At 41.3% G+C, this 16,433-nt stretch overlaps 1 protein-coding gene across 2 annotated transcripts in view; it reads right to left on the reverse strand.

Moving 5' to 3' along the window:
* The window catches only part of egfra (epidermal growth factor receptor a (erythroblastic leukemia viral (v-erb-b) oncogene homolog, avian)), a 293,967-nt gene that overhangs the window by 50,452 nt on the left and 227,082 nt on the right, over positions 1-16,433 (reverse strand). For both annotated transcript variants that reach the window (XM_078236313.1, XM_078236322.1), the window contains exons 13-17: positions 14,638-14,770; positions 11,644-11,734; positions 9,132-9,289; positions 6,949-6,987; positions 2,449-2,590 (exon numbers count right to left, since the gene is read on the reverse strand). In XM_078236313.1, the coding sequence (XP_078092439.1) occupies positions 2,449-2,590; positions 6,949-6,987; positions 9,132-9,289; positions 11,644-11,734; positions 14,638-14,770 (563 nt within the window). The remainder of the gene's footprint in view (positions 1-2,448; positions 2,591-6,948; positions 6,988-9,131; positions 9,290-11,643; positions 11,735-14,637; positions 14,771-16,433) is intronic.

A 16,433-nucleotide genomic window follows, 5' to 3' on the forward strand; every position in this document is an offset into this window, starting at 1 on the left:
ACCTTACATACTATCTTACTATCAGAGCTGACATGACAGGTGGGATTCTCCAGCCTCCCAGCCATGTGCTTCTCGGCGGCAGGAGGTGGCGCACTGTTACTGTCAGCGGGATTCTCTGGTCCCGCTGCTGCCAATGGAACTTTCCATTGATGTCACCCCAAGCCGCCGGGAAACCTGCAGGAGAGGGTACACTGCCGACGGGACCAGGGAATCCTGCTGGCATGAATGACCAGAGAATTCCAGCCGACGTTTTTGTTCATAGCTGTCATTTTGCTGTTTTTTGTAAGCAGTCTGACTGCCACAACTGGCATTTTGATCAAAGTGAAGTTTTCTGAATCTGTGCTCTATTTGGTTGTTCCACTGATTCTCGGGCTCCCTGAGCTCTGTCCTCTCTGCCACTGACCTCCTTCAATGATCCCCTACTCCACCTCACTTTATATTCATCAACTTCCTGCCTACAGACAGCCTTGGACTTTACAAACTCTTGGCTGAAGCACTAACTCTTGATTTCCCTGATTCTATGATGGGCGACTGAAAATCTTTTTTCTCATTCCATCTTTCAATGTTCTTGGCCTCTCTATTTTCTCTGACTTCAAATAGAACTTCCACATCTCCACCATAGTGATTAACGTGGAGAAATGGTGGAATATGTACCGAGGAAACAGAAACTTCAACGAACGAGTCATCCATTACACCTACTACAAGTTTCTGTCAGCATTAGGATGTCAATGGATTCGCCCATGGTGAGTCAAGGTGGGTTTTTTTTTTAGTTTGTAGGTAACAGAGAAAATGGAGTATTTATTGCCTCTCTTATGGAATATCCTCTTCAAATGTGACTGTCCTTCAAAATTTGTCATCTTGTTCTGCCTACTCCACGATGACATGGAAGCCATGATCCTCACCAATGGAATTACCACAAACACTATCTCAGTGGAGGCTTGGATCAAATAAGTTTGTATTATTGAACAACCTCTTTTCCAGCTTCCTCGTTGCACACCTCACCTCCAGCAAATTACCCGCAGATCTGGAGATAACCTACTGAACATCAGGGAAACTTCAATATATGCTGCTTTCAACCCGAGGCTGGAATCAGTCACTGAGCTTCAATATGCAGATGACAGTTGCATGTTGACTTCTTCTCCAAAGCAGATGAGAAAATGGGCCTTTCACTAAACACCTGAAAAACTAAGATCCTCTTCCAACCAGATCCCAAAGCAAAACACCTGCTCCAGTTTAAGATCAACGGCCAGATTCTGGAAAATGTGGACCATTTAATGTATCTTGGGAACCTCCGCTTGACAAAGTCACACATAGATAAATAAATTCATCATTGCCTCCAATGGGCTAGCTCAGCTGAACGAAGAAAATAATATTTGAGGACTGTGATCTCAAATCTGAGACTAAGGCCAAGATTCACCGGGCAGCAGTGATCCCCACACTCCTAAAACTTTGAAGATTTGAAAAACCTATTGCAAGCACCTCAAAGCACTGGAGAAGTACCACAAGTGGTACCTTCAGAAGACCCTCCAAATACAGTGGAAAGAAAGGTGGTCCAATAGGAGCGTTCGCTCTCAAGATGACATGTCAAGCATCAAGGTACTAATCTCTCAAAAGCACTCCGCTGTGAGGACATGTTGTTCATAAGCCTCAAACCAGATTCCTGAAGCAACTCTTCTATTTGGAACTCGGTCATGGCAAGAGACTGACAGAAGAATGGTGGAAATGTTTTAGGAAGTCCTCAAAGCATCCCTAAAGAGATCAAACATCCCTGTTGACTGCTGGGAGTTCTTGGCTTGTGACTGACCAGAATGATGAATGAATTAAGACACTGAACACACCAACAGACTTTGTCAGGAAAACACAGAAGTGGAGTCGAGGCATTTGAGAAGGTACTCGAACTTCCAAAGATCTAATCGGATCAGCCCTTCCAACACCATCCTCCCCACAGGCAATAGAGTCTGCAGATCGCACATTGGTCTTGGTTGCCGTCTCAGAAGCAATGAATTGAAGTGGAAGCAAGTCATCCTCGTTCTTGAGGGGCTGACGAAGAGAAGATTTATTGCCTCTCCATTTTAGTTGTACGGTCATTAAGTGTCCACCATATAGCATTGGACTGGAGTCACATATAGACTAGATCAGGTAGGGGTAGTAGGTTCTGACCCAGAAAAACCCAGGAATTCTGATGATAATTCAGCAGTTTTCAGTGTCATGTTCCTGTTAATCTACAAAATGAGTAGATTTTTAAAAGATTTCAATTTGCTATTGCTTTGTTGGAATTTGGCCTGTGTTGCTAGACCAGTACCATAACCGACAGATAACCCCTCCAATAAAATTACTAAACTGAGTTTTAAAGGGCAAAAGTTAAAACTAGTTTTTATTTATGAAGCCACCAAATCACCATGGCTTTAGTCTTCAGTTTTATGGAGAAAAATTATTGTAGTTGGTTACCTCTCGTTCCTGCAACAAACGTCTCAACGTACGTTTCTTTCTGACATGCCTTCTCCTCATGCATATTGCAATTAATAAAGCCACCATGACTATACCAAGAAGGCCACCGACAATTCCAGCAGCAATGGATGGGATACGAGAACTGGAAAAGAAAGAGAATCTGTGAGAACAACATTCTTTTGCTTTACAACAATTTAAGTTTTCACCATTTTGTTCTCTTAAGTGTTGCCCATTTCAAACATAATTGAGAAATGACATAGCCAGGTTTAACAGTTAACTGGATATTTGCATTTCAACTCATCACAACGTCCAGGGTGGGATTTTCTGGTCCCACCAAAGGCAACCCCCTGTGACAGCTTACCTGATGGTGGAACAGACAAGCCATGCAAAGTGCCGTATACATCAGTGGGACCAGAAGATCCAATGACACCTCTGCTGAAGGGAAATATGCTGTGCAGGGTGAGGGGTGGGGGTTGCTTTAGTATCCTGTCCCTACTGTTATTCTATTGTCATGGTTCTTAAATAAAAATAGAATAATCTAAAAACATTTCTGTCTTTAATATTAGATCAGATTAAGTCATGATTTAACTTGCTGAAGAACTCAATGCCAAGTCTAGGGTTTTCCTGTCAACTGAAGGAGCTGTTTACCGATTGTGAATATTAATTAAATGGGCTCTTAGTAGACAGAAACAGATATTCCTGAGTGACACAGATTTGTCTACAGATTACCAAAAATCCTAAATATGTATCCATTTCCTATTGTCGTGAATTTTTATGAAAACTTTTTTGTCAACATTCAAAAGACTCAAATGATCACCAAAAAAAATCATCAAATGAATAGTTGTCTGTCACGATGCAGTTGTCGGCTTCAATCACTTATCGGCATGTGATTCACAGCCCCTCCAGCAACAGTTTGTCTTTCTACCTTTGTTGGGTGTTTGCCTCTATTTTTCAGATGTTTAAATTCTATTTTTTGGCCAACAGATAGGGTCCATTGATTGCAGTCTTGTATTATGACCCGGATTCTGGTTAATTGTCAGTTGATTTAAAACCACAGATATAGCACCCCTATTCAAGAAAGGAGGGAGAAAGGAAACTATTGGCCAGCCAGCCTAATACCTGCAATTGGGAAAATGCTGGAATCCATTATTAAAGAAATAGTAGCAGGACATTTAGAGGAACATAATGCAATCAGATAGGGTCAACTTGCTTTTACAAAAGGAAAACCGTGTTTGACAAATTTGTTGGAATTCTTTGTGGATATAACAAGAAGGATGGATAAAGGAGAACAAGTAGATGTAGTGTATTTCCAAAAGACAATCAATAAAGTGCCACATAAAAGGTTACTACATTTAGATATCTACCAGATAAGAGCTCATGGTGTTAGGTGTGGGATATTAGTATTGATGGAGAAACAGGAAACAGAGGCGAGATAAATAGGTCATTTTTAGGTTGAAATTGTATCTAGTGGTATTCCACAGGGGTCAGTGTTGTAGGTAAAAAACCTCTGACACTATTAGTAGATCAAGATGCAGGTTTATTTTCACAATTGTGGGAGAAGTGAGGTTCCTAACAGTGGACCCCCAGCCTTCTCATCGAACACAAGTAAGAACAGCGTTTATATATGTCCCGGGCCCCGCCCTCATTACATTGCAATTCTCTAAGATGTCTGTCATTGTTCATGGTGAGATTCTTGTTGTATTAGCAGTATCTTCCTCTGCATAGTTTGTTCGATCTCCAAGGCCACGATTGTTCGTCATTTATATCCTTGAAACAACATCACAGGTTTTGCACAAACAAGTTAACTAATCTACATACAGGTTTGTATAATACTTTGTATCAGGATAAGATGAATAATGTATGATGAATATATATATATATGAATCTATGGTTATACAAAGGCAGAAGGCATACATGTCAACTCCATCGTGTTAAACAATGGTACATAAAAATGGAGACTGTTGAGCTTATTTCGAGCTGGGTTAATCGCATTTCTTGATAACAAATGGAGACAGAGGAATAGCTGTTCCTTTTATCTGGCACAGACATGAAAAACACCGAACTCTGACAAAAACATGGACTTTGCAGTGTTCTCAACAAAATCACAGAGTTTGGGTCTTAATGCTTAAGTGTGACAAAGTTCATTAACTCATTCCCGACTGCATCAGTGTGACACCGCAACCATTTAGAATCTATCTTAATGACTTGGGTGAAGAGGCTGATTGTATTGTAACTAAATTTGTTGATGATACAAAGTTAGGTAGAAAAACAAGTTGTAAGGAGGACACAAAGAGCCTGTAAAGGGATATAAATAGGTTATGTGAGTTGGCAAAAAAGTGGCAGATGGGAGTAGAATGTGATGTTGTCCACTTTGGAAGGAATAATAGAAAAGCAAAATAATATTTAAATGGAGTGAGACTGCAAAACATTATAGTACAGAGGGATCTTGGTGTTCATGTACATGAATCTGAAAAAGTTAGCAAGAAGTTACAAGTAATTAGGAAGGCAAATGGAAAGTTGGCCTTTTTTACAAGAGCGATAGACTATAGGGAGGTCTTGCTACAACTGCACAGTACTTTGGTGAGACCCCACCTGGATTGCTGTGCACATTTTGGGTCTCCTTACTTATGGAAGGATATACTTGCATTGGAAGTTCAGAGAAGGTTCAATAGACTGATTACTGGGATGAAGTGGTTGTTTTATGGGAAAAGGCTGAACAGGTTGGGCCTGTACTCATTGGTGTTTAGAAAAATGAGAGGTCACTCTGTTGTAACATATAAGATTCTGAGGGGACTGGACAGGGCAAATGTTGGAAGATATTTCTTATCGGGGAACCTTGAATTAGGGGGCACAGCTTAAAATGAATAAGGGGTCTCCAACTGAGATTATTTTTTTTCTCTCAGAGAGTCATTAATTATTGGAATTCTCTTTTTCAGAGAGCAGTGGAGGAATGGTTATTGGCCAGAATTTTCTGGTTGTTCACGCTCTGCTGCCGCTGCTAGCGAGGACAGAGCATTTGGCGCCCAGCCAAATCTCCGTTCGCTTCGATGGGACCAGAAAATCCCGCCGGCGAGAACAGTTGGAAAATTCTGGCCATTATCTTTCTCAGCCTTAAATATATTCAGATTTTTAAAATCTACAATGGAGTCAAGGGTTATGATGGAAATGGAGTTAAGGTCGCAATCCGATCATCCACAATCTTACTGAATGGTAGAGCAGGCCCTTTGGGCTGAATGGCCTATTTCTTATATTACGCACTTCCCTATTTGAATTCCCTGCATTTGCTGCTTGAGAAATCAAGGGGGTATCTTGCAATAATGTAATGTCTTTCATGAACTTGGGACAGAGTGTTTTACAGCCAATAATGTATTTGATGTAGTGCTGTCATTGTTGGAAATAGGAAGTGCAGCAGCCCATTTGGATAGAACAAGGATCCACAAACAGCAATGATGTTTTAGTGATGCTGGTGAGGGATAACCATTAGACAATAGGGAGGATTTCCCTGCTCATCTTCAAAATAGAGCCATAGGTTTTTTTTTCTGTCCACCTGCGAAGGTAGATGCAGTCTCAGTTCGACTTATTTGAAGGATGGATTTATTGGCTGGAATTTTCCAGTCCCGCTGACGGTGAGCTCCCGCTGTGGGTTTCCTGGCAGCGGTGGTCCATACAATGGGAACACAGATCCCGCCGCCGGCCAATGGCGGGCCGTGTCCACCACTGTGAAACCCCACGGAAAATGCCGCCCATTGTTTTAGTGGTTCTGACAGTCTCATAAATTTATTAATTCACTGATGTCTTCTTAACTGCACTGTGATTGTTCATCAGTATCACTTTGTTGCCAGTGAGCTGGGATGTATTTGGTTTAGGATGGCTTGCATTGGTTTTTGTGAGTTTATTGAACCAGCTGTGATTCCACGGTGTTTAAAACAAGTTTATTCCAGTATTTTTAAATCTCTGACTGCAGTTGGCATCGTTTCTGTCAGCAATTGTTACTGGGTGAATTGTCGTTACATTCTTTCGAGGTTATGGAGATGAAACTCCTCAAGTCTTGATTCCCAATGCGCAACATCATAGGTGATTGACTGGTAGAATCATATGTTTAAATGCATCCAATGTGAGTATTAATGAAATATTGCTTGGTTTGTTTAGCAGAAACTTGACTTTAAAAGTGTGAGGCTAAACAGCAGATCTCTGAAACAGCGTAAGAACTTCTGGTCCAAATATGCGGACTACATCATTATAATACTTGAACAGAATGAACCATGGAAGTGCGTCTGCTCTATAATCATAGCATTAGGACAATCTCCAGAGAAACATCACCCAACTATCTTTCCTGCTATTTTTCCTCTGAGTCATTAGTTGTTTTTATTTGCAGAATTGCTGCCATGCTGATTTTTAAAATGCTAAATGGTGACAATTATAAAGTGATGTCAAACATTAGCAGTGATCATCAGATTTCGATAAGATTATTGAAATTATAAGTTTGTTGGAATACTTTACCTCGTATGTTCACAATCCTCAAGTTTTGGTCCTTTACACCTGTGATGCAATAAACATTGAATTAAGTACAGATAAATAAATATTAAATTATTTAAAACCATTTCAAATCTTACTACAATTGAATCATTCTATCTTTAGTAAGACAAGAAAAGTCAAAATCAATCAAGAACCGATTGTTGTAACAATAGTGCTGCATAAAATCCTAAGAACAAGAAAAGGGACTGCATCGTCTAGCTCATTGGGCTGTCTACATTCAAAATGTTTTATAGAAAAGTCTACAACATGTGCAAAAATTTAAAAAGAAAAATAATCAGAATCTCTGGGATGTGAGAAAAAGGACTGTAATAGTCAATTTTTCTGACCAGATGAGAGTTGTGGAAACGTTTTACCGAATAGAGAAGCTACATATATTTAACATAGAGCTGTTCATTCCAGGTGGGTTAGAGAATGCTTGCCTTCTGTGCAGACCCAGAACTGCTCAACATGGACCAGGTCTGTTGCTGCTGTTGATGGTTTTTTTTTCCATCAGATTAGAAGCATCCAAAGATACTGAGAGAAGTAAGGGTGGAAACTGTGGAGGCACTGGCCATAATTCACCAACCCCCACTTAGATACAGGAGCGGTATCTAAGAACTGGAGAATTGGAAATGTTACACCCTTGTTCAAAAAGGAAGAAGATGGTGGAAAAAATTTTGGAACCAATAATTCAGGACAAAATTAACAGTCACTTGGACACATGTGGATTAATTAAGTAAAGCCAGCATGGATTTGTTAAGGGCAAATCATGTTTAACTAACTTGATGGGTCAACAAAGAGGGTGGTTGAGAGTAATGTGGTTGATGTGGTGTACATGGATTTCCAAAAAAACATTTGATGAAGTGTTGCACAACAGACATGTGAGCAACAAAGCTCAAGAAGGAAAAGGGACAAAGGCAGCATGGATACAAAAATTAGTTGAGTGAAGGAAACGGAGAATAATGGTGAAGGTTGTTTCTCAATCTGGAGGAAGGTTTTTAGTCCCGTTCCTCAGGGGTCAGTGTTCAGGTCCCTACTTTCCTTGCTACATATAACAATGTTTTAGACTTGGATGTGCTTCGCGCAATTTCAAAATTTACAAATGTCACTAAACTTGGAAGTATTGTGCACTGTGTAGAGGATAGTGTTAACCTCGAAAAGAACAAAGACCGACTTGTGGAATGGGTGGACAAGTGGCAGATGAAATTTAATACAGAAGAGTGTGAATTTATTCAATCTGGCATGAAGAATGAGGAGAGAAAATAAAGGGTATAATTTTGAAGGGGATACAGGAGCAGAGGAATCTGGGAGCTATATGGGAAAAATAATTGAAGGAGGGATAGTTGAGAAAGTGGCTAATAATGCATGCAAGACCCTGAGCTTTATAAATAGGGATATACAGCACAAAAATGCAGAAGTTATGACAACTTATATAAAATAACTGATTTGGGTCTCAACTGGAAGTATGTGCCTGGTTCTGTGAACCATAATTTGGGAAGGATGAGACATTTGAGGGCACAGGAAAGGTTCACGTGTATGTTACAGGGACGAGAAACTTAGGGCGGGATTTTCCGGCCCTTCCAGCCGGCGGGATCTTCTGCTCCTGCCGAAGATGACCTACTGCGGCAGGTTCCCCAGCAGCAGAACATGTGAGCCGTACAAAATGCCATAGACAACAACAGGAAGATCCTGCCCTCAGCTAATATTGAGTCGTGTCTGCTGCCGGAAAACATGCCGTGAGGTGGAGGTGGAGGGGGAGGTCCCCCGTATGGGCCTGATTTTTTAATGTTTGTTCCAGCCAGGCAATCCAGGATTACCTGAGTGCAGAGTCAGCTAAATATCCTTTCATATTGGCTCAGGAGGAAAGTGCTCCTTGTGTAGAACTAATGTACATAAAAATATAAAAATATGTCAAATGGATAATTCAGCCTGTCCCATACATCTCATGCATTACAATCCAGACACTCCCTTCAACTTGTGATTAATTATTACTGCTGGGGCTGGAAAAAAAAACAAAAAAACAGAAGGACAATGAAGGAGAAAAGATCTGGAAAACTCCCTTTCAATTCATGAAGGCATTCAAAATTAGTCATTCAGCTAATTATGTCCTTTAGCATCAATTTAAATAAAGTAACTTATAATATTACATAGAATTAAACATTGCTTACTGTTGGGTGCAATTTGGGTGACATTGCTGACAATTCTTTTGCTCATCGGGGTATTTCCAGACCAAAGTATTATTTTCTCCTGAGATTCCAGAGGGGCAACTGCGTACACAGCGTGGGCCATCTTTAACATTTGCACATTCTTTACACTTCTCGTTGCTCTAGTTAATGGAATGAATAAATTAAGACAAGTGTCAAAGGACGGAAAAGCAGTGTATTATTGCCCAAGTCTTCTTGAGCATAACTTGTAAGAGATAAGTTGGACATAACTTATTCAACAGATTAACAGTGACTTACATAAAAGTAAACAGTATCTTTCACATTATGAATCAACAGTGTTAAATCTGTGGTGTGGTAACAGGAAATAATCCTTTAGCTGCTCAGTAAGAGCAATGGAAATAATTTTTCTCCATGCGATTCAATTCTCTGGACTTTACCGCAGGTCCTGGTACATCACCTAGACTCAAATTTGAAACTACACTCTCACCTCAGTAAATCTTTAATTGAATAGAAGTTAACCTTATGTGACTGATTTGGTCATGTATTTTTTAAAGCAACTCATCTTTCAGTTTAGCATCACCATTCACTTTTCAAATACCACCATACCAGAGGAAAAATATAAAAAGGATGAAGTATTGACATATCATGGTATTGGCCACATCCGGAAACAAAATAAATTCTACCTTTGGAACCTCCATCAGAAATTTACAATTCAATCGCTGTTGTGAAACTTTAAAATTATTTGTGATATTCAAAGAAAAAAATCCTTTCCAGAAATTGATTTCTGAAAACGATTAAAGATAGGTGCCCAGTGAACGAAACCTAGTAAAAAATAACCTCTCAGGAACAGAACCTGTTACACAGCAATTCTGTCCTTCCTTTCACAAATAGTTTTCTGAGGAGAATTGTTGAGATATGCCAGCTACCCTCCACCACCACTGATCTATTAATTGATGAATGTGTTTATATCCACAAATTCAATATCACTAAAGCGAGTCCCCTGATTGGCCAGAACTATAAAAAGTTCCAGGAAACCATCCTTCCAGCGGAATGGTGGCACAGTGGTTAGCACTGCCGCCTCACAGCTCCAGGGACCTGGTTTGATTCCAGCCTTGGGTCACTGTCTGTGTGGAGATTATATATTCTCCACGTGTCTGCATGGGTTTCCCCCGGGTGCTCTGGTTTCCTCCCATATTCCAAAGATGTGCAGGTTAGGTGGACTGGCCATGCTCAATTGTCTCTTAGTATCCCTAGGTGTGTAGGTTAGATGGATTAACCATGGTAAATGTGTGGGGTTATAGGGATAGGGTGGGGAGAGATGCTGTGTCAGAGAATTGGTGCAGACTTGATGGGCCGAATGGCCATAGGGATTCTATGATTCTATGAAAGACACCCAAGGGCTGGATTTTCAAAGTGTGGTTGGGAACCTGACACCTGGAAGGGACGCCACATCACCCTCCTGAGCTCATTTTAAAATCCAAATTTTCCAATTGACCAGGAGGTGAGCTCAGCAACAAAATTCAAGGTGCTGCAAACTGAACCACAACTAAAATATGAAAACTGACATGAAAATGTAGCTTTCCACGCAGATTATGGAATGATACAATAGAAGGTGTTTCAAATTATGAAAAAAAAGATTGATGGAAGCAAAGTAGTGTGGGATGAAGAACAATGCCATGCTACAAGATTATATGCAAAAACAGAGAATAAAATAAACAGTTTTTCTATACAGAGTGGGAGAAATTGGACCCACTGCCTATTTTTAGGTGTAGAACAGGGACAAAAAGTACCAATTTCCTGGTGCGGTTTTGCAAGCATCAAGGTATCTGAAATCTATCCAACATGAGAGTGAGTTCAGTAATATTTAGGCATCCATATCAGAGTAGGCTGGATATGAGAATACCTTGCCCCAACCCAACACCCTCCAAATTATTTTTCTCTACTTTTCCCAGTCTCACTGACCACAGAATAATTATGGCTGAACTGACGCCAGGCTTCCACTAATACCTTTTAGAATCGCACTAATTCAGTGAGTATATTTATTTTCCAGAGAAGAGGCAATCTATGTTTGGTTATATTGGGAATCAAACTTGTTTCCCCATCAATCTGCAACACCATTGATTGGCATTCCAATAGTCGGCTACACTAAAATTATTCATACATATTAAAGGTCTCTTAAAACCAACATGCTCTCCTTCATGGTGTTTAACCTATTTCCCACCATCTTAGTAGTTTTGTTTTGAGATGTAGACACAGCGGACAGGATTTTGCGGCCTTGCTCGGGTGAGACTGGAAATTCCTGCCCTAGGTCAACAGAGATTTCTGTTGTCGGACCCTCACCCATGCCGATTCTGTGGCGGGCGAGGCGGTAGATTTCCAGCCACCATTCCAGTAATTTTATTTGCCGTTGCATGCAGTGTTTTAGCATTTAATAGTGAATAGCCCCGTCGTGTCTCAGCATGTATTTGAATACTGTGTTATTTTTCAATTTTGCTCATTCCTGATTTTGACTTACAGAACCAGTGCAGGTTTCTGACCCATTCTGTGGTTTACATTCTGCGTCACATTGAATGCACCGTTTTTGATCCACATACTCTCGTATCTCCCTTTGCAGAAAAAAAAGAGGACAAATTGATAGTTCAAAATTTAAAATCTGAAGAAAAGTGTTGACAATTACATGTGCCTAAACATTTTGATACCAATATCTCCTCTATGTAGATTACTGCATCCCAAGGCATCGATTAGATAAACTGAAATAAGTAATTTTGGAATAATCTGAATGCCAAGAAACAAGAAGGTGACGTTTTTATCAATTTGCATCGCATGCAGAGAAGAGGTGGAAGGGCCCATAAAATAGAGCCTGTGCTCAATCCACCCACTTCCTATTGTTTTTTGCCTATTGTCTGATTATCAGGAGCACATGAATCCTGGTGACTACACCTCCCACATGAAACAAGCAGTGGCCATTAATATTCGCAAACAAGGGTCAGATTAGATCATTTGTTTCACAAAACCCATTTCCACCACGCCTCCTGCTTATGGTCACTTTATGCTCCTACTCAACAACCCTGGGTAGCCACTGCATACAATATTAAAATACATCCTCAGTTGCTCTTGAGAGATGTCTAGAGTTTTTGAGAACAATTTTCTCTCATTAGCCTGTGCTTTCACCTTTAAAGTTTGTGAAAGTGCTTTTAGCTGCTTCTGTAATTCTTAAATTAGGTTGGTTGCTGCTTTACATTGCTGATTCAGTCTGCTGTGTAAAGAATGCACCTCCTCTTTCTGTTACTGCAGACCCCTTGAGCAGTGCTTTACGCAATCTGAATTGGCAAGGTGACTGGAGCTGACATTTCGCAGCTCACCTACTGTGTATTATTGATGAGTGACCCATGAAAAAAATGCATGGACCATGACTCCTCTAGGCAGCTACAGTGTTTTTGCCACTCACCCCACGCCCACCACCTTCTCCCATTTACAGTTCGTACGTAGAAAACGCCACCCAAGGATACAACAGAGCATTGAGAGAAAGAAAAATAAACTCGAGAAATAAGGTCCAACCTGCTCAACCAGGTTTACTTTCCCTCTTTGGATGTTAAAGACAATAGATTTGGGAGAATTATTGGATTTTAGTAAAGCAATACTTGCAATATGGACAGGAATTCTCTGGCCGTTCACACACTGCCACCACTACAAACAAGGACGGAGAATTTGATGCTCAGCCCAATCTCCATTCACTGCAGCGGGACCAGAAGGTCCTGCGGGCATGAACGGCCGGAGAATTCCAGCCATGCTCCTTTCAGAATAAAACTGGCCAATGGAACAAATCAGCTGCTGTCCAAAGTGGGAATTATTCTTACTTCATGCTGATATTTTCGTGAGTAGAAAAGGAAACTCAAAAGCTTAACCCAACATAAATCCAGGGATTTTCTTTTCCCCCAATGACTTATTCAATCATTGTCATTTCAAGGATCATAGGTTACATCCGATTTTTCATCTTCTCTGTATCTGTGAATGCAACGGGGCTACAACCATTTATACTTTAGTCAAAAGATTTTCTTGCTTTTTATATTCCACTCTACAAAATATCTACAATTTAAATAATCTCAGTTGTCTATTGCTGTTCAAAGACTGATTCCACTGGGAGAAATGTTGCAGAATAAGTATTTACTGCAGGGTATCTTCTTGCCTTATAGCAAGGGCATTCACTTTGCTGAAATAGATGAATATCAGACTCCTGGGAAAGTGCATTATTGTCAAGCCAACACATGAAGGGGAAGATATCACTCAGTGTTGATATTAGCACAACAGGGCAGAATAATTAGCGTTCAATTCAAAGTCGTTTAATTCATGTTCTCACACAATTCAATTTTTGGTCTGAAATTACCATTTTCCTTTTCAATTTACATTGTTACGTTGTATTATGGTACAATACAAATTTCAGCAGGTTGTACTGAATCCAATATCGAAGTTCTCAACTAAATAACTGGTCCATCTGGTAATGGGTTTTGTCAGATGAAGGTGTAGATGAAGGGTTACAAGAGACATTCATGCATCAATGATTTTTTTCAATTTGTTGGATTCAGCCAAGGCATATACAATGACAATAGCCCTTATCCTCATGCTATACAAAGTTATTTTCAGTGGAGATTTAAATGGAAATTTTAAATGAGTTTTACAGATACATATTGGCCAGAACACAGGGAGAACTCTCTTGCTTCTTTTTAAATTGTGTCAATGGATCACTTGTTTGAAGTTAAGTTTTTAAAGTTTTTTTTAAAGCTTATTTATTAGTGTCACAAGTAGGCTTACATTATCACTGCAATGAAGTTACTGTGAAAATCCCCTAGTCGCCACACCGGCGTCTGTTCAGATAAACTGAGGGAGAATTTAGCATGGCCAATGCACTTAACCAGCACATCTTTCAGACTGTGGGAGGAAATCGGAGCACCCGGAGGAAACCCACGCAGACGTGCGGAGAACGTGCAGACTCCACATAGACAGTCACCCAAGCTGGGAATTGAATCTGGGTCACTGGCGCTGTGAGCCAGCAATGCTAACCTCTGTGAATTTGTGTGCATTTCAAAGGGTGCTTTGCCTTAGCGTGCCATCTGATAGTGCAGCACACCCTCAGTACTGCACTGAAGAAGCAACCTGATTATGGGTGCTATTATGCATCCCACAGTCCAAAAGATGTGCTGGTTAGGTGCATTGGCCATGCTAAAAAAAAATTCTCCCTCAGTGTACCCAGAGTGTGGCGACTAGGGGATTTTCACAGTAAATTTACTGCAGTGTTAATGTAAGCCTACTTGTGACAATAAATAAATAAACTTAATAAACTTAAATGGGTTCCAGATTGCAACAAATTTGGCAGGTTCCACCAGGGTTGTCACTGGCTGTTGGAAAGCTAACACTTTGGGTGCCTGTCATCCCCCCACAAACAATACTAAAACATCTTTTAAAGTAACTGTGGCCTCATCATATATTCCAGTTCATGTTACACTGTACTTACCCTTCCAAAGTGTTACACCTCTCAACACACTCTATTCCGCGGACATAATATTTGCAGGAGAAGCATTGTGAGGGTCCAGGGCCCCAGCAGCCATCGTCGGAACATAGCGGGTGGCAGACTTTATGTTCAGCAACTAGGCAGGTAGAAAAAAGAAAGAACTTCCACATTTGAAAAATGTTAACAATTACATGGTATGCAAGAAATACACTGAACTAGACAAAAGTGACTCACCTTAACTGATAATAAACAAGTTGACAAGCTTAGTGCTTCATAACATGAGCAGAAGTTGCTGCTAACTGTTGGGATTGTGTACTCGGAGGTGAGCTTCCCAGAATGTATCAAAATTTTATTTTCAATAAAACAAAAGTCTAAACAAAAGGCCAGTATTGTTAGAAACAGTTGCAGTGGAAAATTAAGTAAACACTAGAAAGGAAATATCAATGAGTTGAGAAAATTGGAGGGGAATAACATTTGAACAGATAGATCACACACTGGAAGCCTGCATCAGAATAGGCACAAAAAAGACCAATGTGTGGTTCTGTATCAGACTTCCGAAAAATTCTGAGAAAGTACAGAACTAAGATTTGGTCTATTGATTTGGTCTTTACATCTGACAGGCAGGAGTCACCAAATAATCAAATCCATCGAATCCACCCATTGGCAGAATTTCTGCACAGCTACATACTATCTGCTTTGACCAGAAGGGCTAGTATTTGAGATGCTGTGCAAGATACGGTGGGCCCGATTTTACCATCAAGTTGCGCCCGTTTTCCAGCGTGAAAACTTGGTAAAATCGGGCGTGAAGCGAGTAGCGCGATCCGCGCCCGTCTCCACACCGGTTCCCTCTTGACCAAGACCCGAAAATGGAAAGAGGGGTCCGCTGCCATTTTGCCCGAGATCACTTGAGGGAAAGGGGGGTCACTGCCATTCTGCCTGAGATCAGTGGAGGGAAAGGGGGGTCGCTGCCACTCTGCTTGAGATCAGTGAGGGGGCGGGGGGGGTGGGGGCGCTGCCACTCTGCTTGAGATTGGTGGGGGGGGGTAATGGGGGGAGGGGTCGATGATTGGTCTGGGCAGTGGGGGGAGGGGTGGAGGAATAAGGGGATCAGTAATGTTGTGGGGGTGGGGCAATGTCTGGGCAGTGGGGGGGGGGGGTGGAGGAATAAGGGGATCAGTAATGTTGTGGGGGTGGGGCAATGTCTGTGAGGCCATGGGGAGGCATTATCCGACCTGAGAGGGATGTGGCAAGGGAGCCGCATTCTATCTTTTCTTTCTGCGCATGCGCAGTTGGAGGCACCGATTGGAGCTGCAGGGTTTCGAGTACGTTAAGCCCCGCCCACAGGCTTCTGCAATGCGATTCAGAATCGCTGATATTTTTTCAGCAAAGCGCATATGGGTGTATCGGAGAACGGGTTTAAAAGCTGGATCTGAAACACTCCCAGTTTCAAGTCGGCCCAGCACTTAGAATCAAAATGGTAAAATAGGGCCAACTGGCATGTTTTCCATTTTCTCTTGTGGGATGAAGGGGACAGAATGAAAAACAGATGGAGAAATGTGCTTCAAACATGGATGCTGTAGGATGCGCCAGGTTGGCACTGGCAGATGGGCATCATCAGGGTGCCAGGGTCCTGCCAAGGTAGTGGGGCCTGAAACGGGGTCATGAAGGAGGGGCATGAAGAGAGTGATGAAGGGGGGGCATGAAGGGGGTCATGAAGGGCGTCATGAAGGGGATGCATGAAAGGGGTCATGAGGCGGGGGGATGAAGGGGACTCATTGGGAGGGCCCCAATGCCCTGAT

Source organism: Mustelus asterias, chromosome 2, assembly GCF_964213995.1.
Source record: "Mustelus asterias chromosome 2, sMusAst1.hap1.1, whole genome shotgun sequence".
NCBI lineage: Eukaryota > Metazoa > Chordata > Chondrichthyes > Carcharhiniformes > Triakidae > Mustelus > Mustelus asterias.